We start from the raw sequence: 25,557 nt of genomic DNA on the forward strand, positions 1-25,557 counted from the left end.
TTTTATATCGGTGTGGATAGTCTGAATGTTGATTCAGTTCAGTCGTTACCCCAAGTGAAGATAACACCGGCACACACCCTTGAGCATCCTCTGGTGAAACGGAGCGGGTGCTTGGGGGGGGGGGGGGGGGGGGTCCCATCAGAAATAGGTGAACATGCCTTTATTTGATAATATTTTAGTTTCAGGGTAACATTTAGTTTACATTTAGTACGGTTTCTGGGGTGTGTGTGTGTGTGTGTGTGTGTGTGGTATGTGTGTGTGTATGTGTGTGTGTGTGTATGTGGTATGTGTGTCTGTGTGTCTGTGTGTGTGTGTGTGTATGTGTGTGTGTCTGTGTGTGTGTGTGTGCGTCTGTGTGGGTGGGTGTGTGTATAAACGCCATTAAGATTAAAGAATTTCTTAAGCAGGAATATCTTGGCATATATTTGAATTTAAAAAAGCCTCTTGGCAAGACCACTTACATGTTTTAATTTAAAAGGTAGGACCTGTCATAAACTGTTTCAGGAATCAAAATTACAAATTGTCAAGAAAAGCATATTATATGGGACAACTGTACAGCACACGAATGTACAGCAATAAAACAAATATTCATTTGAATACATTTCGAACAGTAAGCTTTAGCAGTTCAGGGAACCAGTCATGCAATAATATATCAGGAGACGCATTATACGTCATTAAATGAAAGACGGAAACGACTTAAATAAATGATCATGTATATATAATGATAAATGGTCTGACACCACAACATTGTATACGACTTGTTCCTCCAACTATTTCTATTAGCGATTAATTTGTGCACATTTAAATGCAGAACACAGTTCTATGCTAAAACATTTTTTTCTTTAGCTGTTAATATGTGGAATGATCTCGAATAAACACGAGGAAGTAATTAACTAAAACGTTTTGAACAATGTATGTTATGTAATATTAAAGTCATTCTTATATTAGTATTATTATTATTATTATTATTATTATTATTATTATTTTCATATGCACTCTACAGGTAACGAGCCTACATAGTGAACTAAAATTAAGATGTAGTGGTCACACATTCCAGCGCTGCACATAACAGGTCTTCCTAACATTTAAATGTTGACGAATTCCGTTTTAATTCGGTAATCCATAACTACCCTCTTCTGTGAATGGTGTGATTTTCCATTGTGTCTAGACATTTAAATACGCTCTACACACAGATTCTAATCTTCCATAATCATAAAATATGTATTTTAGATTTCTTAAATTATAATGCATTTAGTACACCAGCTTTCGTTTTTAATTTCTCGTGTTACTGTTTGTTCGTTGATTTTCATACTTTTATTTCATTCTGATGTATGACTAATACCATTCTTGTTACTATTCTTTTTAATGAAATGTTTATTCAATTATGATAGGGAAAGGCTTTAATATAGGCGATTGACTGTTCGCCAATCCCATTACAAAAACTGAAAATAAATATTGTTTATAAAAAAAAATGTTACACTTGTCTGCAAACACAATAAAATGGGATCGTTATGATCAGGTGACGGTAATATGGAGGTAAACGATATTGTGTGTAGAATTAACGTCTACATTGAGTGGCTGTGACACATGATGTCCTTTATAGCTGGGTTCACTGTATGCACTCAGGCCTAGACATATTTATTATTGTCTTTCCGTCCAGTCTATTTCCATCACATAAATCTTGTACATGTATTAGCAAGTCACATTTTCAGAAGTTAAAAACTAAATCATTGAGTCCATATTATATATTTCATAAATATAGGATCTGCCGTGAAAACAAATCTTATTTGTATTATAATTTTCCCAACGTCGTGTTTGTAATTGAGAAATTCAAGCTCGTTAAACAAAGTTGAGGTGAGTTCGTTGTGGAAATGTTAAACTAGCGTACCAGGCCAAGTGAGCGACGACGGTATGTCTTTTCAGTTCACCTTCATTCTGGATACCAGGCTCTATTCAAACTGTTTACTGTAGATTAAATTCCACCTGAACACACGGACAGTGTTTTATACTGGTGTTTTTGTGTCTGTTCAAGGACGGATTCATGGGGGGAGGGTAGGGGTATTTGGGTACCTAATTACATTATCTCCGAAATATTTATGAAACGGTTTCTCTTCGGGGTTTTTTTTTTTTTTCTAATTATTATTTTTAAAAATTATTATTTAATACGTCAAGTGGGTGTGGTGGGTACAAGCACATTTTGGGGTTTATGTATGTAGCAGAACGAAGTATGTTTTGAGCCTTAAATAGAAGAATACTTCGCCCCCACCCCCGGGTTTCTACGGGTTTGTTATTACAAAATGTATTGTTCCTAAATCACTGTGGCTACGTCGAAATCGAGATATTTGTAACTTTGATGTATCACCTTACATTAACATTTTTAAAACTTTGTAGATCGGCAGTAGAGGGACATAACCCAAAATTTTCGCTTATAGTTTATTATTATTATTATTATTATTATTATTGGTGTTTATTTATATTTGGGGTGTATATAGTAATATCCAGGTGGATGTAGAGTTGTCACCATAAAATATTCAAGATGGCCACTAAGGAATCTGAAAATCAACAAAGTGCTATATATCTGTAACCAGATATGATAAAAATATGAACTAGTTTTCTTTTTGTATGTTTTAAAAGACAAAGCATTCAATAAAATGATTATCTGAAGCAAATCGTAGAAATAATAAATATAATATTCATTATGGCCGCCAAAAGTGTGAAAATCAATAAAGTGCTATATCTGTAACCAGATATGACAGAAACATAAAATATATGTCAGTTTGTATGTTTTAAAAAATAAAGCATTCCATTAAACAATTATTTGAAAGCAACAGTAGAAATAACTACCATACTATATATTAAATATCATGCTGTATATTGCCACAAAGACTATATCGATGGGAGGAAGAGAGGCAAGATTTAGTGCATATGCCATGCTCCGACCAACTTTTGATGACCACATTTAATGGCGGACTTCTGACATATACTGACACTGTGGCTGATTATAGCATGCTAAAGTAAACAACCTGGCTCGATTTGAGTCATCTGACAGATGTATGCTAATATTGCCTAACTAGTTAATGGTATGCAAATCAGCCTATATAGTACTTCCAATAACCTTACTCTTTCCAGTACGCAATAAATGAATGAATGAATGTTTAATGACACCTCAGCACAAAACTACACAACGCCAGTTGGAGTCAGAAACGGTAAGTATATGGAAATAATGATGTCGTTATATTAAACCCACTGCCAAGGAGTCCATAAGGTCGGAATGATGGAAACATGTTTTTCTACGGTTACATTTATATCAATCGCCGTTTGACTCTTGATTGGAGAAGTGAGTTCAATGTAACCAGGGTTACGGGAGTGAAAAAGAAGAAACAAATGTCTGTATCAACTGTAAGTGCTGTATGTGCTTTATTGCAAATGGCTACTAGTATTCAATAATATTAATATTGCTTTCATCATGAGTCGTAACCACATGTACACCGCTATGGATTTCTACAGGTACTAGGTCACTACGAAAAACCAAGTTAAAGAAGCTTGTGCATAATTAAGTCATCATTGTGTGCAACATCTTCATAGCTGCATCTTCAAGCAGACATGCACATACATCTATAATACTTATCTTTTTTACGAGCAAATGCATATCTGCACAAGGAGTAAATGCGTCAAAGGAGCCGGTCGGGTTTATACACTACAGAAGAACAGCACGCCTACCACCATAAAAATGTGAGGAAATCTAGTTTTGGAAATGTTCCGGGGAGAATACCCCAAAAGACCTTAGAAAATGTCACTCAGCAAACATAGCCTGATTTACTTGTTTCCATCATTCCTGAAACATACTTGTAGTTGAAGATGATGCAATTATCCTCTTTTCTTTTCTCTCTCTTTTTTTTTTTTGACATCGGTTATCTTGGTGCTATCGCACTCAGTGTTAAAATGGTTTCTTCAATCAATGACTAAGCTATGACTGATATAAATGCAATTGTAGAAAAGTACAACTCATTATTCCTGACTTACTGGCAACTCGTGGATCCACTGGGTCTGATATTGTGTCATCATTGTTTGGCATTAGAAATGGTGTAGTTGCATATTCTCAACTATATGGGCACATCTCTGTCACGGGTTACAAATAAAGCCAAGTTGTTGACTTTAGCATGCTATGGTCAGCCATAATGTTAGTCTACTATAGAAACCCATCATACAACGTGGTCGTCAAAAGTTGGTCAGAGCATGACCTGTGCTATCTTCCTCTCACTGATGAATCCCTCTGTGAAAAGATAAATTCTATATAACCAAATACACCAGCATGACATCCAATTGCATATTGCTGATCACGAGATGTGACTTCTCTTATACCAGCTACTGTCCCTAATATATTACTGGCTTCTGAGGGGGTGATACTGAATATTGTTATGGAACACAAATGTGGTTGCAACGGTTTCAGTCTGGTATGTAAAGTGTTCAGTGTATGCGAAGGTGGCCAGGTTTGTTCAACTGATTTGGCAGAAAAAAAAGAGGAGAAGTATGAAAAATAATTAGTCGAATATAAGCACAAAACGACTAAAATATATTGTATTTAAATGTTTAAAATACATTGTATTATAACATATACACTCTAACTAGATTTACACTCTAAGTGTATTTTACTAACATATAGTTTTTAACTAATAGATTTATCTTTTGGTTGTGCTAAGAAAGACACTAGTAGTTCACATCGATGAGGTCCTTCTTGGCAATATAGAGTATCATAGAGTACCATAACGTTTAATATATATTATCTCTGCTGGTTCTTCAGATAATCATTTATTAATTGAATTATTTATCATTTAAAACATACAAAATATATATAATTCATGTTGCTACCATTTCGTTATATAGATTTAGCACTTTGTTGATTTTCACACTTTTTGGTGGCCATCTTGAATATTATATTAATTATTTCTACTATTTGCTTCAGATAATATTTTATTGAATTCTTTGTATTTTAAAACATACAAAATGAAAAACAATTCATGTTTTTATCATATCTGGTTACAGATATATAGCACTTTTTTATTTTCAGATCCATGGACGGCCATCTTGAATAGTTTAAATTGCTCAAGGGTGACAACTCTACACCTACCTAGATATTATTATATATGTCCTAATGATAAATAAACAACAATAATATATATATATATATATATATATATATATATATATATATATATATATATATATATATATATATATATATATATATATATACTGACACACAATGAAAACGCAAAACAGATATTTCTCAATATTTTGTTGTGATTAATGAAAAATATATTTATTGGACTTAAAATAACGATTTATGAGAGGAAGATGGTGGATGATTACCATTCTGGAGAGCAAACTGTAGTCTCGCAGCACGATGTCGCGGTGTCATGGTGTTACCGTTGTACGGGTGTCTGCATCTGAGTCCAGCCGTTCTGAGTCCTATCGTGTTGCTTGCCGTCATCGTCGCAGTTCTGAACCGGTCACGGAGGTGGTGTTGTCGAATCTGCCGATCTTGGCGTGGGGTCGTAACGGGACGTTGACCAGGTCGAGGTCGATCACGGACACTCCCAGTCTGTTGATGACGTTCAGCAAGTCGTCCAATAGTTGATGGATGGACTCTGAAGGTCCTAGCAACTTGGCTTTGCGAAGTCCCCCCATGAACCATGCCCAACGCTCGCTCCCTTTCTTCTTCTCCGAGTCGTGGCATTCTTAATGTGACGAGGAATAGGACACCGTTACGTGACTTTCATGTGTCCACATACTGGCATTTCACGTGCATTGCATGCAACATGATTGAGCATGTAGTGAACGCATTTCACACCATTTTGTGTGTTTCTGCTATTGTATGTGTAACGAGAACAAAACCAGGATTAAAACCCAGACAAAAGTACCAATCAATGGCTTCCTCTCATAAATTGTTATTTTAAGTCCAATAAATATATTTTTCATTAATCACAATAAAATATTGAAAAATATCTGTTTTGCGTTTTCATTATGTGTCAGTATATATATATATATATATATATATATATATATATATATATATATATATATATATATATATATATACATAACCGAGAAATAATGTTTATTGATAGCACAAATGCTCGTGTTTATGAAAGCTAGTGTTTGTTTTGCTGCTACTCTCATTTGATGAAGAGTAGGTTTAACTCGTGGTTTCGTAACTGCCTTTTGAGGTGTTAGATAAGTGCACAAAATTCACCTTGCTTTAATACAAGGTCATTGCCAACATCTAATTTTATATCGCTTAACACATTCTTTGACTGCGTATCATTTATGAAAAAGGGTGATATATTTATGTCTCATTTGCACCCAAAATATTACTTCAATGCTTCAAGAAAAGCATTGCGATTGTCAACCATTGGTAGATTTCGTAGTACGCTTCAATAGGAATAATCCAACCAGTGCACCACAACTGGTCAAAGGCTGTGGTATGTGCTTTCATATATGTGGGGAAAGTGCATATAAAAGATCCCTTGCTGCATTAAGAAAAATGTAACGGGTTTCCTCTGTTGATTACGAGTCAGAATTACGAAATGTTTGACATCCAGTAGCCGATGATTAATTAATCAATGTGCTCTAGTGGTGTCGTTAAGTGCTTCTGTGCTTCCAGGAATATTTTTTTATTTTATTTCTGCGTTTCCAGGAATAACTTTAGGTATTTCTAAGTCAACAAACAACGTAGTTTCTAAACGTTTAAAACTACATTAATGGCATTGTCCAGTTTGGGGGCAAAGTGTATATATATATATATATATATATATATATATATATATATATATATAAAAGACGATGTTGCTGTTTTTAGGTAGGAGTAGAGCCCAGCCTGTGTGTCGTCAGTGGATCATTTTCCCTATTTTGTTTGTTAGTCTGTTTTTATTTTTATTTCTGAACCGTGTATCAAAATAACAATATGTTGGACGTTAAATCTTCTGAGATGTCATTAAACAAACACACCTTTCTTTGGCTACATCAATGTAGGGCCTACTGTGTTCATCTTACAAATACTGTGTTAGTTGTTCGTAATTATTTAGTATAAAATCTAAACAGTAAAAACATATTTACAATAACAAAAATATTCGATCTAAAACTCCCAAAAGTGTGAAAGGTTATTGGACACAAGTCTGTTGATTTTGGGAGATGTCAAACAATTTGAGGATTTCTCAAACGAATGAGATATGTGGTACTAATTCTGAACGACAAAACCGTATTTGTTTACCGAAAAAGTGCAGTACGTAACTCACGATCAGGGCCGTATCTCCGCACAATGTAGAGTCGAAGGGGAATTTGGTAAAATAGTGGTTGATTCCACGAATCTCTATCCTCGTCTATAGGAGAACAGGCACTAACCTAGTGGCTACTGCGATGATCGTCTAACTCTTTAAGAAAAACGAAGTCTCTCAGCCCTTCGGGGATAGGTAAGCTGTTCAGATTGTGCATCAACATCCGTCCCAGGTGATGTCTAATCCACTTTCTGCACAGCTGTTTGAGCGACAGCACGCTATTCGCCTGTTTGAGCCAACCCTCGAGATCCTCACTTTGAAACAGGTCTGAGACGCGACAGTCAACTAAACAGCTCCTCAGATGAGCGTGGTCAAAGCCAGTGAGAATGAAGAGTTTCACCACATCGGTCATCCGTCCAGACAGAGCCAGGGAGGTGGGACACGCCTCCAGTGGGACCTCTTTAGAACACTGAAACGTGTCCACCTGACTGTTGGCCTTCAGTAGCAGCTTGACGACGTCAAACCGTTTGTTATATATGGCGTACCACAGCGGCGTGTGGAACAGCTTGTCGTACAGATTGACGTCTGCTCCGGCCTCTATTAGATCATCGATGCAGTCAGCGTGACCTTTCAAGGACAGAATATGTAGAGGTGTTCTCCGCACAGACGCGTTGGCGATATTAACATCACAGTTAGCTCTAGCTAGCAGTCTGACCACGACTGAGAACCCCTCCGTAGCTGCCAGCAGCAGTGGGGTGTTGTTGTCTATGTCACAGATGTTGGGATCTGCCCCAAAAGCCAGCAGCTGTTCTATGGCCATCGCTCGCTGCGCGGCGTGGTGCAGTGCGGTCCGTCCTTGCTTGTCGGCCTGGTTCACGTTGCAGCTGGACTCCAATAGAAGACGTAGCGCGTTGTACTGCTTGTTCTTCACGGCGTGGATCAGCGCGGTGCAGCCGTCAGAGTCTCGCGCGTTCACGCTGGCACCGCGAGATACCAACATCTCGAGGCAGTCGTCGTAGCCCATTTTGGCAGCAACGTGCAGCGGGGTGTTCTTGCCATTCCCACGAGCGTTGACGCTGCTGTTCGCTTCCAGAAGAAGTTTAGTCGCTGCCGCTCTGTTTGACATCACAGATACGTAGAGTGGCGTATTGCCGTGTACATCCTCGCTGGTGATGTCACAGCCCGCCTGTAGCAGGCAGTTCAAACACTCGGTGTGTCCGAGTTTGGCGGAGAGAAACAGACCTTGGCCGAGATCACGCTGGCTAAGTGACTGGGGAACTGCCAGCAACAATTTGAGCATACGAATGTCGTTGTTTTGCACAGAATCCAAAATCCTACAAAACAAAATAATTTGTACATAATGTTATCGCTTTAAATATATCAAAAATAAACACTGACCCACTTTAAAATGCTGGATTTAATGATGCGGGAAAGTAGCAACATTGAACCAACAAATGTGTTTAATTGTTAAATGTTTTTAATTAAGGATAATGGACAGTTGTGCCCTCCCACTTCGTCAAAAAAGGGTTGTTTATAGACCATAGGTCTAATTGGTTTTATTAAATAATGATTTTAAAATAACGATAGCCAATAAAAAAATCTAATTAAAATTAGCTCCACTATTACATGTGGATCTAACACCAGCCAGTTGGAGCTCATGTCCACCAATCAAAACCTTACTTGCAGAATCCTGCCAGTGATTTAAAACTAACAACACTGCGTAGTCCCCAATGTCCAGGTAACATTTCGTATGTAAATAACAATTTAAATATTGACCAATCACACTTCGCCTTTTATAACGTTATTTGGGAGCATTCAAATTCTAAAAATATCGGGCGAGTCTATTTTAGTGGCCGTAGTACAGCGAACCATACCAATACGTATGGGGTGGGTTATCAGTCTTCAATTTTACATTAAAAATTATTTATTTATTTATAAACAAATAAAAATAAAATAAATCAGTCTTCAGTATTACATTACAAATTATTTATTTTATAAAATAAAACATGTTTTAAGGCATTCGTAATTCACACGAAACATGTCGTATACACTCAGGATAATTCGGAATGTTTTCAAATTATTTTTAAATCATTGGCAGGATTCTGCAAGTAAGGTTTTGATTGGTGGACATGAGCTGGTGTTAGATCCACATGTAATAGTGGAGCTAATTTTAATTAGATTGGCCAATAACTAACATATAATAATTATGTGGCTCCAGATGAAATCGTGTATCCAATCTTCAAAATCCTTTCTTTCACCCTGAAAGATTCCTCCATACCTGCCCCCAACCCGTCTCCAAAGTTTTAATCTATGACCTTATTCTGCAATAAACAATCTTGCATTAAAATGATTTAAAAAAACAAATGACATATTTGCATTAATTAATCGTAGCAGCAGTAAATCAGAACAAAAATAGAAGTTTTTCTGTTAAACTGTGTATCACCTTACATTGTTGGTCACTTGGTAATCTGTTCAGGATAAAAATACGGTATTTCATAATTGAATTTTCATTTGACATTACACCTATGATGTGACACAGCCTGAAATGTAGCAGTTCGTAATATTTACTGTGTGAGTACGTTTGTGTGTTTAATAAGACGTTTGTGTGTTTAATAAGACCTTGGCGTGTTCAGGCCCATAGGAACCGGGTGAGGGGTGCCTACACACGCACACGCACACGCACACACACACACACACTTGAGGACTACAATGTACGTTTTTTGTCCTACTCTATGTAAATAAATATAAAACTCTTGTTTGTACCCTCCCGCTAGAGACTGTGATCCCCACTTGAGATTGTGCCATCCACCCCTCCCCCACTTGAGATTGTGCCATCCACCCCTCCCCCACTTGAGATATCGTTCCCACGGGTCTGGTGTTATGTGTGATTTTTGTTTTCAGTAACACACTGTGACTTTTATTAGTTAGAAATGTTTTCATTCGGAGTAATCAAGAAAATAATATCATTCTTCGTGAAGCAGACATTCTTCACTATTGGTAATAAATATTGCTATTTTATTTATATTTAACCAAGTTTATATAAACTACACATTGAAATATAATTTTTTTGTTATTTCCAAAACATTTGCGTTTTCTTTTTGGTCAAGGCAAACTAGACATATTGACCACGAACTCTTTCCGTGGAGGCTGAGACAGGATAGTGGTGTAACCTGACACCGTGTATTCTGCAGATGAGTGCATGCAAGAATTTACATTCCATACTCAAAGCAGACGACGATAGGTCAGATTCTTAGACGCATATCAATACAAGTAAACAAAGTGTTTACCTCGCCATCGTGCACTCCAACCACCTCGACGTTATGTAGTCAGCATTATCAACGTCCAGCAGAAACACTCATCCATCTTCTGTAACATTTAGCAGAATCTTCTAACTTAGAACTCTTCGTCTTTACCGTTTCCAAATACTTTGGAAGCATTCCAAAATCTAAGGGAAGCAACCACTGTCATTTGCGCACATTACATTAACAGACTAGGTAGCTGTTTATGTATGTTAGTAGATATTTAGTATGCAGGCAAAATAATATTGATGGAAAGGCCAAGTGAGCGGGACAAGTATATTGTTTGGTTTATTTTATATAGTATGGAAAAAAGGAACTGATTTGTCTCTCAGGCGGACAAGGTAGGGGTGGGGTGGGGGTGAGGTGGGGAGTACAGCATCCCGGTTCCTACGCGCCTGTTTACAAATAATGTTTGTTACTATAGCGTTTGATAATTTACATTACAACGTACAGAGATATGGTATTAAACAAACTATTACATATCTACATAATGGGTTTTAAATACTTTATTGCCATATTTATAGTCCCTATATGTCTGTATGCAGTAGCTTGATTTGGTAAATGCTAGAATTCTATCCTCTTCACAATTGTTGTTGTGGAAGACAGTGTTTATTGTTTTATTAATCAGTTTGTTACAAATTTACTAGAGACAACAATTAGTGTATATTTTGTGTCACAGTTATGACAGAACGTAATACCAAGTATATAAAAAATTAATCTTCTTATGTACCTGATTACAATCAATGTTCATCATTTCCAGTTGCATCATAAGATTTTTCACATCACTGATTATAAACACAATTACTTATTAGTGTATTTACAGTTGTATCGTAATGTCGGAAACTCCACCGCCTTGGCTGTTTTTGCGGACTTCTTCCTACCAGAGTTGTTATTCTTTCCGGTCCAGCTCTCAAACTGCTGTTGGAGTTTCTGGATTGCGTCTCCCTGAGTCGCCATGGTAGCCTCCATTGTGGTAGTCCGGTTTAACAGTTGCGTGTTCTGATCTTTCATGTTCCTCATCTCAGTCTGCTGATCTCTGTTCAGCTTTGTTTGTTTTTCAATATCCTTCCTCGATAGTATCAACTTCCGCTCAAGATCCAGAGTCCGTTTTTCGAGAAGTTTTATTTTCACCTGCGCCTCCTGCAATTTGTGATCTTTTCCTTTGAGTTGTTCCATGAGAATCTGAATCTTGGCGTCTTTTTCTCGGTTTTCTTCCGTCAGTTCCTGCATCCGAGCGAATGTCACGGTTTTCACCTCCTGTAGTTCTAGTTTAATGGACGCGATTTCGTCCTCGGGAGAGTCCATCTCAATTGGACCGAGCTTCCCCTCGATCTTCGTGAGTCGTCTGCTCAACAACTCCCAGGCATTCTCCACCAGTCTCAGTCTGTCGGCAGGCAGCGGGCACTCGGGCAGGAAGCTACTCTGTGGTTCATACTCGTGTTCTTGCTGCATTTTGGCTGCCAGATCAACGTATCCTTTTAGATTGAGAGCCTGGGTGAAGTGACTGAAGGCATCAACTCCGCGATGGTGAATAATGTCCACGAGGGTTCGAATCCTCTCCAGTCGCGTCGTGCCTAGACGGAGGATCTCGTCCTTGTCATTGTAGTCTATGATGTTCACGGAGTAAAGATATGGCACCAGATCTTTGGCATCCACCTCCTGCTCTATACGCACGGAAAATGTCTTGATACACTGTACATCACGGTCTCTCATCGGACCGCGTTTCACACTGTTCGGCATGGTCACATCATACCATCAAAACCTGTGAATGGAAGCAGTACAGATATACCAACTTAACTACACAATACTTTAGAATAAACATAGCATTAAAACAAATTACACTTGCATTATTGTGATTGATGTTTGTCAAATCTGCTGGTTATATATTTTTTTATGACGTCGTTGAACAAAATAATAGACATGACTTTTAAAACACCGAAGAAAAACTTTATGGAGTCCAGGAATCCCTAAGTGTTACTGTGAGATTCATCCTGGCAGCAAACATCTCCCTGTGATATCATTACAAGAAGGAACGAAAAGAAAAAGAAGACTTTTATTATGACCAAGTATATTTTTCAAACTCCGTTCTTGTATTGCCTAATTATAAGCGTACATCCATATTTAACGGGCACATATGAATGGTACATAAGTGTGTTATCTGCACCGTCCATATATATATATATATATATATATATATATATATATATATATATATATATATATATATATATATATGGTAGTTATCTTAAACAGTAAGAGCTAGTTACGTTATACTAGGCTCAGACTACCAACTGCTACGATAAAGTTGGCCAGCTTTCTTCTCGCACGACTTCTACGACTGTCAAGTTGCTAGTTTGAGCGCTCTTACAACTCGATTTTCATCGTATTACTCCTATGGCCAATTAATCTGAGCGCACCTTTCGTAAGTCGGGAGATCGGGAAATTACAACGCAACTGTCGAGTTGGTCAACTTCATCGTGACCGTTTACAGTCTGACCCTAACATTACTCTGCTTGTGTGACTAGTTGGCCACATAATCAATCTTTTGTCATGCATACGGCTTGGGTTTTCAGTCTTGTTTTGTTTAAACGGCCAACTTGATTAGCGCGATTAAGGTAAAACAAAGGAATATATTGTTTAACAAAACCTCAGGGTATGTTATAAAGTATGGTTATTTCGTGTCTATCACCTGATATTATGCTTATTTTCAGAATTGGTTGACCGAAACGAAACCCACTATTCGTATGGAAACTCAGTAAGAGGTCTTTAATATGCACCATAGACAGGACAGTACATAACATGGCCTTTGAAGTACCAGCCGTGTGGCATTGACTGGGACGCTCCACCACCGAGCTACATCCCGCCATTGTTCACCCCCCCCCCACACACACACACACACCACCACATATCAAATCCTCGCTACACCAATGATAGTATTTTTATCATGGCTTTTTGTAATGCGTGACAACCCTATCTTTCACAAAAGTGTTTTGTTTTAAAATAAATACTATACATGGAGTATCAAGTAGTGTTGCCATCACTCATAAATACATGCGTTAAGAAATGTACTTCTAAACTACTACCCATTCAAACAAAACGAAAAGTACCATTGAGAATTTGCATTTAGAAGCAATATTTGTGACATGTAGCAAATTAAAAATAAATGGTTGTTTAAAAGCTCACTCACCAACAAGGAAGACACCTGTTAGTGTGTCAAAAGTGTAGTATGACCAGTCCATACTGTTGTGACACTGTAACAAAACGCCATTAGTTATGTCTTCTGTTTGGACACAACATTTACAATGACTCGGCATAGTAAGCCGTGAAACGCTTGGCTTATCAAACAACAATGCTTAGCTGTTCAATAAAAGAACGCTCAGCCAGATTTGCAGTTGATAAATAGCCCATTGCTACACACATAATGGGCTTAAAACGGGTATAGTAGGCCTACACGACACACAGATAAAACTATGCGACAAGAAATAATATTAATTACTTCTTGTTCGTTGCAAAAGAAATATCAAGCAGGTATGAGGCGGGGAAGAAAAAAGAATAAGTAAACAAAAACTGCTTTAGAATGTCAAATAATTAACTTATTAAAATTATTTATTTACAAACACTCATTAATTTAAAATGCAGGTTTCATAAATACGGGTTTCAATTACCTTTATTTGATAAGACCCGTTACAAATACGCGTAATTTTCCAATTTGGGTTTTCACTTTCAATTCGTCAATGAATTCGTTTAAAATCAGTTTTAAAATTTCCGTTATCATTTATCAGTGATTTAATGTATGACTGCGTCAGTTGATTTACATCGTTAAATTGTAGTTTTGGTTTGATCCCCTCTCCCTCCTCCCCCCCCCCTCCCTCCCTCCCTCCCTCTCTCTCTCTCTCTCTCTCTCTCTCTCTCTCTCTCTCTCTCTCTCTCTCTCTCTCAATAAATAAATAAATACATACATAAATACATTATAGCTTATGCCTACTATATCTACTATATCTTGTTTCTTTCAATATTTTTTCTTCTGTTTTTGTGTAAACTTATGTTGTGTGTGTTTTTATCTCTCCGTTTTTTTTCGATAACATGCAGTGGCGTAGTAAGGTGCCAACAAATGGGGGGTGGGGGGGGGGGGGTGAGTATATAAACCTTCGCTGCTGCTACTGGATCAGGAAAGTGGTGCACATGCCCCCTTGAAACCCCCTCCCCTCATTTTATTAACTTAAATTATTACCTAGATCACTTTTACTCGGTAACATTTTTAACATTGATAAAAAAAACACATGGTTAAACCGAGAAGTCCTGTAATATTCTCTATCCTTTTTAAATCTAATTAAAATTAGCTCCACTATTACATGTGGTAGTGGAGCTAATTTTAATTAGATTGAAATAAAGTTAACAGACAGCATCCAAAATTTAGGTACGACTGAACCACAAACGGATGAAACGGTTGAAGAACCGTGGTAGTTATTAGGGCAGATCCTTCGGATACCTTGTTAGTTCGAAGAGAGGGTTGTTACCCAAGAGGGTTGTGTTTAGGCTACTACTGTCTTATCATTTAGTAAAGTGGCATTCCATACGTCTATGCAATGAACTATCAATTCAGGAACGTGGTACACCTTTTAAAATATTAAAAGCGAAGAATTCCATATAAAACCAAAGATTTAGGCCGGTTTTCATTTCACATAAAATCCAGACTACTTTGTAAAAAACACACCTACCCCCACCCCCTCAAGATTCTGAGTGTACTACTAAAGCAATACACATCCCCTACCGAACCCAACACATTTTCATATCTCCTAAATTCAAGGGCCATAACTCTGTGAAAAAACCCCAACTAAATCGTTATAAAAGTAATAGTACATGATAAAGCTATACACAAAATTTCATCTCAATATATCAAGGCATTGTGAAACCACATCCGGAAAACTATGTTGGACAGACAGACATAAGGACGGAGATGAAACATATAGTCCCCTCCGGTTGGAACGGTAGGGGAGTAATAAAAATCATATGCCTGGATAAAGTGGACACGTAACATAAACGTCCAGTCATTGATTTTAGTAGAATGTCTGATACTCCAATATCAAAAACAAAAGTTTAAAAATTACGTAAACGAGCACTCGTTGAACTATTCAAGATGGTAATATTCTGACATTCCCTCCTCCCCATCTGCATGAATACAGATACACTGTTCAGTGTTGGTATTCTATTTGACCAGTCATGGTATGGTATGTAGGCTACTATCTCATCTGTGGTATGGTGCATATAAAAGATCCCTTTCTGATAATAGTTCTACAGTAAAAACTACGGTAGTGCAAACTAAGATTGGCGTTCATGTCCAAAGCATGACCTATTTCTACTCCCCCCACCCCCATTTTTTCAATATATCACATTATACCTCAATGACCCATCTAAAAGCCGATTTCATGAAACAACTTTTAGTGGGTTTTTTGTTTTGTTTTGTTTGTTTGGTTTTTTGGGGGTGAAGGGTTAGTTAAGGCTATTTCACTAGTGATGCTTTTAAAATACATCGTATGTATCCTTCCACTGGGTTCTACTAAAGTGACAAGTATAATTCACACCATGAATACCATTTTCTTTTAAAAGTGCAATATTCTTTAATACTGATGATGCAAAAGACAAAAACTAATTTTAATAAATGTGTTGTTAATAACGAGGGATATTAACCTCAACTGCATTAAAGGGACTGTCCCAAGTCTAGAGCCATTGTATAACAGATTCGGACAGATTCTTTTCAACAAACATACATTGTATGAACATTAGAATTTATCATGATATATGCATTGGTCGTCCTAATGTTTTTAATAAACTTACCAATATATTTTTCATAAATAAAATATTATTGGTAAGTAAAATACATTTTGGGCTACTCCAAACATTAGTATGACCTGGCCCCGTGCTTATAAACCTTAAAGTCTAGACTTTAATAAAGTTCAGACTTTAACGTCATGAAAACACCATTCAAATAGCATTACGTTAAAGTCTGGACTTTATTAAAGTCTCGACTTTAAGTTTTATAAGCACGTGCCCAGACGATAAACACAATTTAAGAAACGGACACTCCAAAGAATATATAATTGATATATAACTTTTAGTCTTTAAAAGGGCTCGGTTGCAACAGAAAGAAAAAAGAAAGAAATGTTTTATTTAACGACGCATTCAACACATTTTATTTACGGTTATATGGCGTCAGACATATGGTTAAGGACCACACAGATTTTGAGAGGAAACCCGCTGTCGCCATTACATGGGCTACTCTTCCGATTGGCAGCAAGGGATTTTTATTTGCGCTTCCCACAGGCAGGATAGCACAAACCATGGCCTTTGTTGAACCAGTTATGGATCACTGGTCGGTGCAAGTGGTTTACACCTACCCATTGAGTCTTGCGGAGCACTCACTCAGGGTTTGGAGACGGTATCTGGATTAAAAATCCCATGCCTCGACTGGGATCCGAACCCAGTACCTACCAGCCTGTAGACCGATGGCCTGCCACGACGCCACCGAGGCCGGTCGGTTGCAACAGCTGCAAACCCACAGTTTGTTTAATTCAACAAAGTCTTCACACTACTAAACTATGAACACAGTTTAAACAAGCAGCCTAGATGCACCCTGCTCAGACTAACCATCTATTGTTTGACATGTTGACTGGAGATCGCACCCAACAGAAATTGAAGAATGCTCCCCCGGAAGATAAAACTGGGCAACCCATTCTAAATGGTTGATATTAAAAAAATACTAAAGATTTGTGAAATGAGAAAGAAGATGCCATTACACCAGCTTACTTAATGAGAATGAAATGTTAATAAACATGCAAATGAATTAATCCAAAATCTATTAAGTGTCCAAATTAGAATCCAAGGACAAATTAATAATGTACTCGTAAAAAAAAAAAAGGGAGTGGGATGTTGCCCAGTTGTAAAGCGCTCGCCTGGTGAGCTGTTGGTCTAGGATTGATCCCAGTCGTAAAGCGCTCGCCTGATACACCGATGGTCTAGGATTGATCCCAGTCGTAAAGCACTCGCCTGATACACCGATGGTCTAGGATTGACCCCAGTCGTAAAGTGCTCGCCCGATACACCAATGGTCTAGGATTGATCCCAGTCGTAAAGCGCTCGCCTGATACACCGATGGTCTAGGATTGATCTGTCGTAAAGCCCTCGCCCGATACACCGATGGTCTAGGATTGATCCCAGTCGTAAAGCCCTCGCCTGATACACCGATGGTCTAGGATTGATCTGTCGTAAAGCCCTCCACTGATACACTGATGGTCTAGGATTAATCCCAGTCGTAAAGCGCTCGCCTGATACACCGATGGTCTAGGATTGATCCCAGTCGTAAAGCGCTCGCCTGATACACCGATGGTCTAGGATTGATCCCAGTCGTAAAGCCCTCGCCTGATACACCGATGGTCTAGGATTGATCTGTCGTAAAGCCCTCGCCTGATACACTGGTCTAGGATTGATCCCAGTCGTAAAGCGCTCGCCCGATACACCGATGGTCTAGGATTGATCTGTCGTAAAGTGCTCGCTTGGTGAGCTGATGGTCTAGGATTGATCTGTCGTAAAGCCCTCGCCTGATACACCGATGGTCTAGGATTGATCTCAGTCGTAAAGCCCTCGCCTGATACACTGATGGTCTAGGATTGATCCTAGTCTAAAGGCCCATTGCACTTTTTCTTGTTCCACCTAGTGCACCACGGCTGGTATATCAAAAGCTGTAGTATGTGCTATCCTGTCTGTGGGATGGTGCATATAAAAGATACTTGGCTACTAATGGAAACATGAAGCAGGTTTTACCTATAAGACTTTCAGCATTACCAAATGTTTGACATAAATAGCCAATGATTAATAAATCAATTAGCTCTGTGGTGTCATTAAAAAAACACAAATAAACATAAAAGAAAACACAAACAAGTAAATCAACAACAGTTTTATGTGTAAACAAGTACATCAACAACAGTTTTATATGTGTAAACAAGTACATCAACAACAGTTTTATATGTGTAAGCAAGTACATAAACAACAGTTTTATATGTGTAAACAAGTACATCAACAACAGTTTTATATGTAAAGTAAAAAGTAGTTTGTTTTATTTAACGACGCCACTAGAGTACATTGATTTTTTTATCTTATCATCGGCTATTGGACGTCAAACATATGGTCATTCTGACACTGTTTTTAGAGGAAACCCGCTGTTGCCACATAGGCTACTCTTTTTACGACAGGCAGCAAGGGATCTTTTATTTGCGCTTCCCACAGGCAGGATAGCACAAACCATGGCCTTTGTTGATCGAGTTATGGATCACTGGTCGGTGCAAGTGGTTTACACCTACCCATTGAGCCTTGCGGAGCACTCACTCAGGGTTTGGAGTCGGTATCTGGATTAAAAATCCCATGCCTCGACTGGGATCCGAACCCAGTACCTACCAGCCTGTAGACCGATGGCCTGCCACAACACCGGTGTTTTATATGTGTAAACAAGTACATCAACAGTTTTATATGTAAACAAGTACATCAACAACAGTTTTATGTGTAAACAAGTACATCAACAACAGTTTTATGTGTAAACAAGTATATCAACAACAACAGTTTTATCTGTGTAAACAGTGGAAGCATGATAAAAAAATCTTCCAAATAATTTTGAGCCCAAGTGTGTACAACTCTCTCCAGTTAACAATTCCAGTAAAATGTTTGGAATTATCAAGTAACAATACTGTTAATTTGTAGTTTGTATAAATGGCTGTCAATTGGTACACTTTGTACACACATTAACTGAATATCATTTAGTTTGTAAAGAATATAAATGGCTGTCAATAGGTACACTTTGTACACACATTAACTGAATATCATTTGTAGTTTGTAAAGAATATAAATGGCTGTCAATTGGTACACTTTGTACACACATTAACTGAATATCATTTGTAGTTTGTAAAGAATATAAATGGCTGTCAATTGGTACACTTTGTACACACATTAACTGAATATCATTTGTAGTTTGTAAAGAATATAAATGGCTGTCAATTGGTACACTTTGTATACACATTAACTCAAAATCATTGGGCAACATAGCTCAGTAATGTTCAGGGGTTTCCCTAGAGCGATAAGCCGACACGGCCCGTGCTCCCTTAGCCAGCCATGTAAGCGCCTTCATGTCTGGTAAGCGCCTTAACTGCAGAACCGTGTCGGCTTAATTTGTAACATGTATACAAAACAATGGAGCTGTGATCCGTAACGTCATTCACCACACATTATCACACTTCCATTTGGTATCTCTGCAATTCTTTTGATGTTCACTTTGAGGTCCATTGATCGCACCGTTTTAATCAATCTAATTAAAATTAGCTCCACTATTACATGTGGATCTAAAGACAGCCAGTTGGAGCTCATGTCCACCAATCAAAACCTTACTTGCAGAATCCTGCCAGTGATTTAAAACTAACAACACTGCATAGTCCCCAATGTCCAGGTAACATTTCGTCTGTAAATAATAAGTTTAATTAGATTGCGTTTTAATTGTCGGCGGGCTTGTGCTGGTCACGTGGTACAGGTGATCGGCTACTACTAATCCGCCAGATAACTGCTTGTTGTAATAATGTCTGTATGCTTGGGAATTACGCATCAAGACAAATCAAAGAAAATACCTATTAATTGAATAAACATCTTTGAAGGTGAAATTCTTGAGTAAAACATGTCACCATTATTTTAATTTTGTAAAGTCTTTGAACCAAAGTAATAAAAACAAACCGACACTGCATGTCAATTTGAATAAACATGCCAGTTCAGGGCCGAAAGACATGTCGGCTATCCCAAGGGCTGAGTTCAGCCAGACCGTGGGAAAACAAAACGTTCGCTACACTGGTTTGTGCGCTTCACGTTAAACCAAATGGACACGACGGACACCAATCAAATAGTTCGCGAACGTTAGGAAGAACGTTCGTTGGCTGAACTGAGGAAAGCTCTCGGCGTAATATACGTCACGCTTCAGAGTCAGCTGACACCCACGTGTCAAGAGACATCGTTGCGGACATAAACAATACGATTACACGGAAGTAAATCTTGATGTAAATGTGTAAAAAAACAATAGTTGTTTGCATCAATGAATACCTAACTGCAGTTTCGTTATTTCCTTTGTCTTTGTTAATTTTGTACCTATGGTCAAGAGCACGCACTGAGATCGCGATCGCAGGAAATGAACATGCAGTATTTATACAAATTGCAGTTAAACGTACACTGAATTAGTTTACAATAATCATATTTGTTAGATAATGCTAGATATGTATATGTTAAACTGTGAGGTGACAAGCATTTAACACGACGCTGAAATCAACAGCAACAACATGGCGCAAATTATGAAATTGTTGGGGGTGGGGAATTGATGGGTTATTTTTTTTTAAAGTTTTAACCCCTCCCCACCAAAAAAACCCACTTAACTGTTTTCAACCCACTACCCCACTTCTTTTGGCTTGATTTTTGTGTTATAATGATGCTATATATGTAAGCGCCTTAAAAAATTCCTGGGGAAAGGCCTGATGTTCATCACTTGTATGTCAGTGGTGGGAATTTGTGTGAACGTCATCACTACCAGACAATAGCTGTTCCAGTATTTGAGCCGATTTGAACATCTCTGAGGAACAATTTTTTGATAGTGTATGCTCAGGTCTGCAACATCCAACAGTCTGCAAAACATTTAAACATCTCCGAGGAACCATTTCTGATACTGTATGCTCAGATCTGCAACATCTAACTGTCTGCAAAACATTTAAACATCTCCGAGGAACCATTTCTGATAGGGTATGCTCAGGTTTGCAACATCCAACAGTCTGCAAAACATTTAAACATCTCTCAGGAACCATTTCTGATAGTGTATACTCAGGTCTGCAACATCCAACAGTCTGCAAAACAAGATAACAAATAACTGTAACCATGTCTGTGAAAATGGGTATAGCAATGAAAAATGACAGAATGTGGTTGGGGTATTTTTGGATTGCCAGTGGTCTTAGAAGTGTGATGTCATCATATTTCACCTTAAAGATAAGTGTGACGACTGGAATCTTGAAAAATGTACTTATGATTAAGAGTTGTCTCATTTGCAAGAGTGTAAATAGGTTTAAGATAGTATTTGGGCAATTAATATTTTTGGCCAATTAATATTATAGTCAAACTTATCAGTTCATTATTGAATATAATAAACATACAGCAACTTACAGAAACATTTTTGCTTTTAATGTTATATAAAATGCTGACATGTTGATAACATTTACAACCAACAGTTAAGGTTTCTTTGTTTAATGACACCACTAGAGCACACTGATTTATTAATCATTGGCTATTGGATGTCAAACTTTTTGATAGACAAAACCTACTAGATTTTTCCATTAGCAGCAAGGGATCTTTCAAATGCATCATCCCACAGACAGGATAGCACATACCATGACCTGTTATATACCAGTCATGCTGCATTGGCTGGACTAAAAAAATAGTGCAATAGGCCCACCGATGGGATCAACCCCAGGCAAACAGTGTATCAAACAAGAGCTTTAACAAATAGGTGCCAGAACATATGCCACATTGAAATTGAACATGAAATCATTTTGACATTTTTGTGAATGACATCATGCCACACCTGTATTCTTTTTAACAGATGTTGTCAAATTATTTTTTATTTTCCAACTATGTCGTTGTCAAATTATTTTTCATTTTCCAACTATGTCAGTCACATTCACCACCAGAAATATCAAACAATTTTATAATAATTTAATTGTATAAACTATTAACTATTACAAAGTGTAATCAGAATTATTATTTGAAACTGGCCAATGAACCATTTTATGCTGTTACGGTTTCGTTACCTACACATTGTGAAATGTTAACCATGATCATCTGCACTAGCATTCCATGCTTGATACGAGTCTTCCAGGGCTGTCATTCCTACCCATCACTGAAAGAAAATGAGATTTTACACAGGTGTATCCTGCAAAGATCAGTAAAATTCAACAAAATTCAGAAGCTAAAATCTTCCATACCGTTTGTTCCAACATCATGTAAACCTTTCTTCCTGTGCATGTTTTTCAACTAAGGCAGGAAATGCCTGACATGCAATAGTGTTAGGATCAATAGTCCGAGGTAGACCCATCAGGTGTTTGCCCTGCTTGAATCAATGTCCTATGTCTTTGTTTAAAATCTATTGGTATCTTAAAGAATTTTAACAGAAAATGCCTTTCTAATGCCAATATTTAAATAATATATATACTTTACTTTAATTATAACGATTTACAGCTTTTGTATTCAGTTTAATTTTTTTTAAATTTCATTTTTAACAATGCATGTTTTAACTTAGTAATGGATTCAAGACAACAGAGTTCCAATATTTCAACTCCAGTAATCACACACTGATAGCTGCAACTATTTTCACTATAAAGCAATCAGATGTTGAACAATCAAATTTTGAACAAGCAAGGAAGACTATTTTATAAATAAAAATTATTAAACTCCATAGATTTTGTCACAATTTTTTAACCAACCAGAAACTGACATCTTATTTTGTGTGTGAAGATTCTGACTCTTTGATGAGTGTATAAATATTATTCTTACACACCCATTGGTGAGAACACCATGCATTATTTTTGATAACACATGGGTTGTTAACACACGAATGTGTATTAACAATTTCATGACATACGACTGGCTGCTCCTAGGTGATGACCAGGTCACCAGTGCCAAGCAGCCAGTGAAAAGCAACACGGTGGAAATAGATTACATTGTGACGTATAGTTAACCTGACAATCATGTGTCTGTGACGTGTAAGTTCGCTACAAATGCAACGGCTGTAAATAACTTTTAGTCCAAAAAGATGTTAAAACCTGGTATTTGCGGATATGTAAGAAATAGAATAATACATTTGTGTCCGTTAGATACCATTTATCTCACAACGAGTTGTGAGATAAATGGTATCTAACGGTCACTCATGTATTAATCTCTATTTACCATGCTAGAGCTGAAAGTCTGTCATCCAAACTGATTACACCTGGTAACTTTGGCATTCATCTGGATTCTGGTTTCTCCTTCACTATTCTACGCTCTAACCAATATCTAGAAATATATAACAAACATAATTTCAACTTTTTAAAATCTTAACACTGAAGAACAAGAACTGTCAACATGGTATTCTTTATGTTAACAAAGAAATAATGATTTGTGTTTTTTTTTAAATCAATTAACATAATATTCTAAGCAAAAAAAAGATGTAACAGTAGTTATTGTCCAGCATTGTTAATCTCAGGTCAAACCTATTATACACACACAAAAGTGAGATGTATCCTTCACTATAATAAAACATACTATACACACACAAAAGTGAGATGTATCCTTCACTATAATAAAACATATTATACACACACAAAAGTGAGATGTATCCTTCACTATAATAAAATATATGATCCTTGATATTCTAAACATGACAGAAAATCTACCACATAAAGATGGACATCTACATTAAAGGAAAGGAATACATCTTCAATAATACGTCAGTACAGTTTAAACTACAACTATTTGTGTCCAACATATAGTTCTTTTAATATTTGGTCCATACAGATAAAAAGAAAAAGTGCTACTGCTACATGGACTACTGTTACCAATAAAGCAGCAAAGGTGCTTTTATAAACACTTTTATAAACACTTTTCCCATGGCTTTTGATGTACCAATTGTGGGGCACTGGTTGTGGTAATGTGGTTAGGATGCAGACCTGTCAACCTTTAGTCAAGAGAAAGCAGGAGGTGTGTGTTGAAAAAGCAGGAGATTTTTTAAATTCACACAATTTAACCCAAAATCGCAGGATTTAAAAAAAAACATTATTACAATAAGTTATATGAATACTTTATAATGTCATATATACTTCTTTTTTTCTTCTTTTTTTTAAAGTTTAAATATTATGATTTAAAACATATTTTAAAAAAATATATATTTTATCCAAAAATGTTAAGAACATGAACAAGAAAAAAATAATTTAATTAGTACATTTACGGTATTACACTTACAGCCTTACAGGTTGCGTTACATTATCATTTGTGGTTAGTGTACCTAAGTACCAAAAACAAATTTATATAAATCTTATAAATTAATATTCAGTTTTTACTATAATGAGGAACGGTGGCGTGGTACTTATTTAAAATCATTATAATGATGCAATAAACATTGTATTTTCATTAATCATAAGTAAAACCTCATTACGGACATCGTGTGAAATATACCGGAATTATACCCATTTCCGTGAGTAACTTTATGTCAATGTCCCACACAACATTTTTTAATTGTACAAAAATAATTTCTTGAAGTGTACCCTTATAACCAACATTTTACCGCACAAACATACAAAATTAACTGACACAAGTATGTTTATACAGCTAATTGGTCTTTTCATTGTCTTGCTGTGACATGTGATTTTAACATGCATCGTGTGTATCGCTGTCAACTCGGGAGTCTGGCAGTTCAGATTCGTCATAGTTGCATTATGTAATCCAGTGGGAAGACATTTTACAATTCAGAGGTGTTATTAGAACTAAATTGGATAGTTTTTTTTAATTTTGTATATGGCAACACTGAATGTCAATACACAGCCTGTTGAATTAGCGGCAACACGCTTCGTAGCCATTACGATGACAACAAACATTATAATAACACGTCATTTTATAAACTCCATGTGCTTTTTTAACAATATAAATAGGCTATCCCACAATTCTCACTTCGGCAAAGGTTAAACAGTCGGGACAATTCGGCCTGTTACATTCTCGGAAACCGAAAAATTGTCGACATTTTCCGAATGAAAAAAAAAAGGCAGAGTTACTTCCCTTCTGTTATTTTGACAAAAGAGGATCGATTTTTTTTTATGATTACAAAAATGTCATTTAACAGGAGAAACTGTCTCCCGCACAGGTGAAAGGAGATTTGATCAAATACCGGGAGACTC

The 25,557-nt window shown here is 37.0% G+C and overlaps 3 protein-coding genes across 4 annotated transcripts in view; all 3 read right to left on the reverse strand.

Moving 5' to 3' along the window:
- Positions 1-7,291: 7,291 nt before the first annotated feature.
- Positions 7,292-10,696, reverse strand: LOC121372533 (ankyrin repeat, PH and SEC7 domain containing protein secG-like). The gene is made up of 2 exons (XM_041498901.1): positions 10,562-10,696; positions 7,292-8,608 (listed from the first exon to the last, which is right to left on the reverse strand). The coding sequence occupies exons 1-2, from the start codon at positions 10,567-10,569 to the stop codon at positions 7,402-7,404; spliced, it is 1,215 nt and encodes a 404-aa protein (XP_041354835.1). The 5' UTR covers positions 10,570-10,696; the 3' UTR covers positions 7,292-7,401.
- A 368-nt stretch (positions 10,697-11,064) lies between these two features.
- Positions 11,065-13,855, reverse strand: LOC121372534. Its single transcript, XM_041498902.1, has 2 exons — positions 13,761-13,855; positions 11,065-12,335 (listed from the first exon to the last, which is right to left on the reverse strand). Exon 2 carries the CDS (start codon positions 12,311-12,313, stop codon positions 11,375-11,377), a length of 939 nt encoding a protein of 312 aa, XP_041354836.1. The 5' UTR covers positions 12,314-12,335; positions 13,761-13,855; the 3' UTR covers positions 11,065-11,374.
- Positions 13,856-21,001: 7,146 nt separating this feature from the next.
- The window catches only part of LOC121371826 (non-POU domain-containing octamer-binding protein-like), a 78,157-nt gene continuing 73,601 nt past the window's right edge, over positions 21,002-25,557 (reverse strand). Inside the window, exons 9-11 of one of the 2 annotated variants that reach the window (XR_005957831.1) lie at positions 23,579-23,683; positions 22,448-22,532; positions 21,002-21,486 (exon numbers count right to left, since the gene is read on the reverse strand). The gene's annotated coding sequence lies outside the window, so the exon portion shown is untranslated. Of the gene's footprint in view, positions 21,487-22,443; positions 22,533-23,578; positions 23,684-25,557 lie in introns of both variants that reach the window. The other variant, XR_005957832.1, reaches the window with a different exon arrangement.

The sequence above is a fragment of the Gigantopelta aegis genome, chromosome 4 (assembly GCF_016097555.1).
Source record: "Gigantopelta aegis isolate Gae_Host chromosome 4, Gae_host_genome, whole genome shotgun sequence".
Taxonomy (NCBI): domain Eukaryota; kingdom Metazoa; phylum Mollusca; class Gastropoda; order Neomphalida; family Peltospiridae; genus Gigantopelta; species Gigantopelta aegis.

What these genes read in the sequence shown, in the direction of transcription:
- LOC121372534 (XM_041498902.1), bottom strand. Translation starts at nt 12,313, where the DNA reads ATGCCGAACAGTGTGAAACGCGGTCCGATGAGAGACCGTGATGTACAG.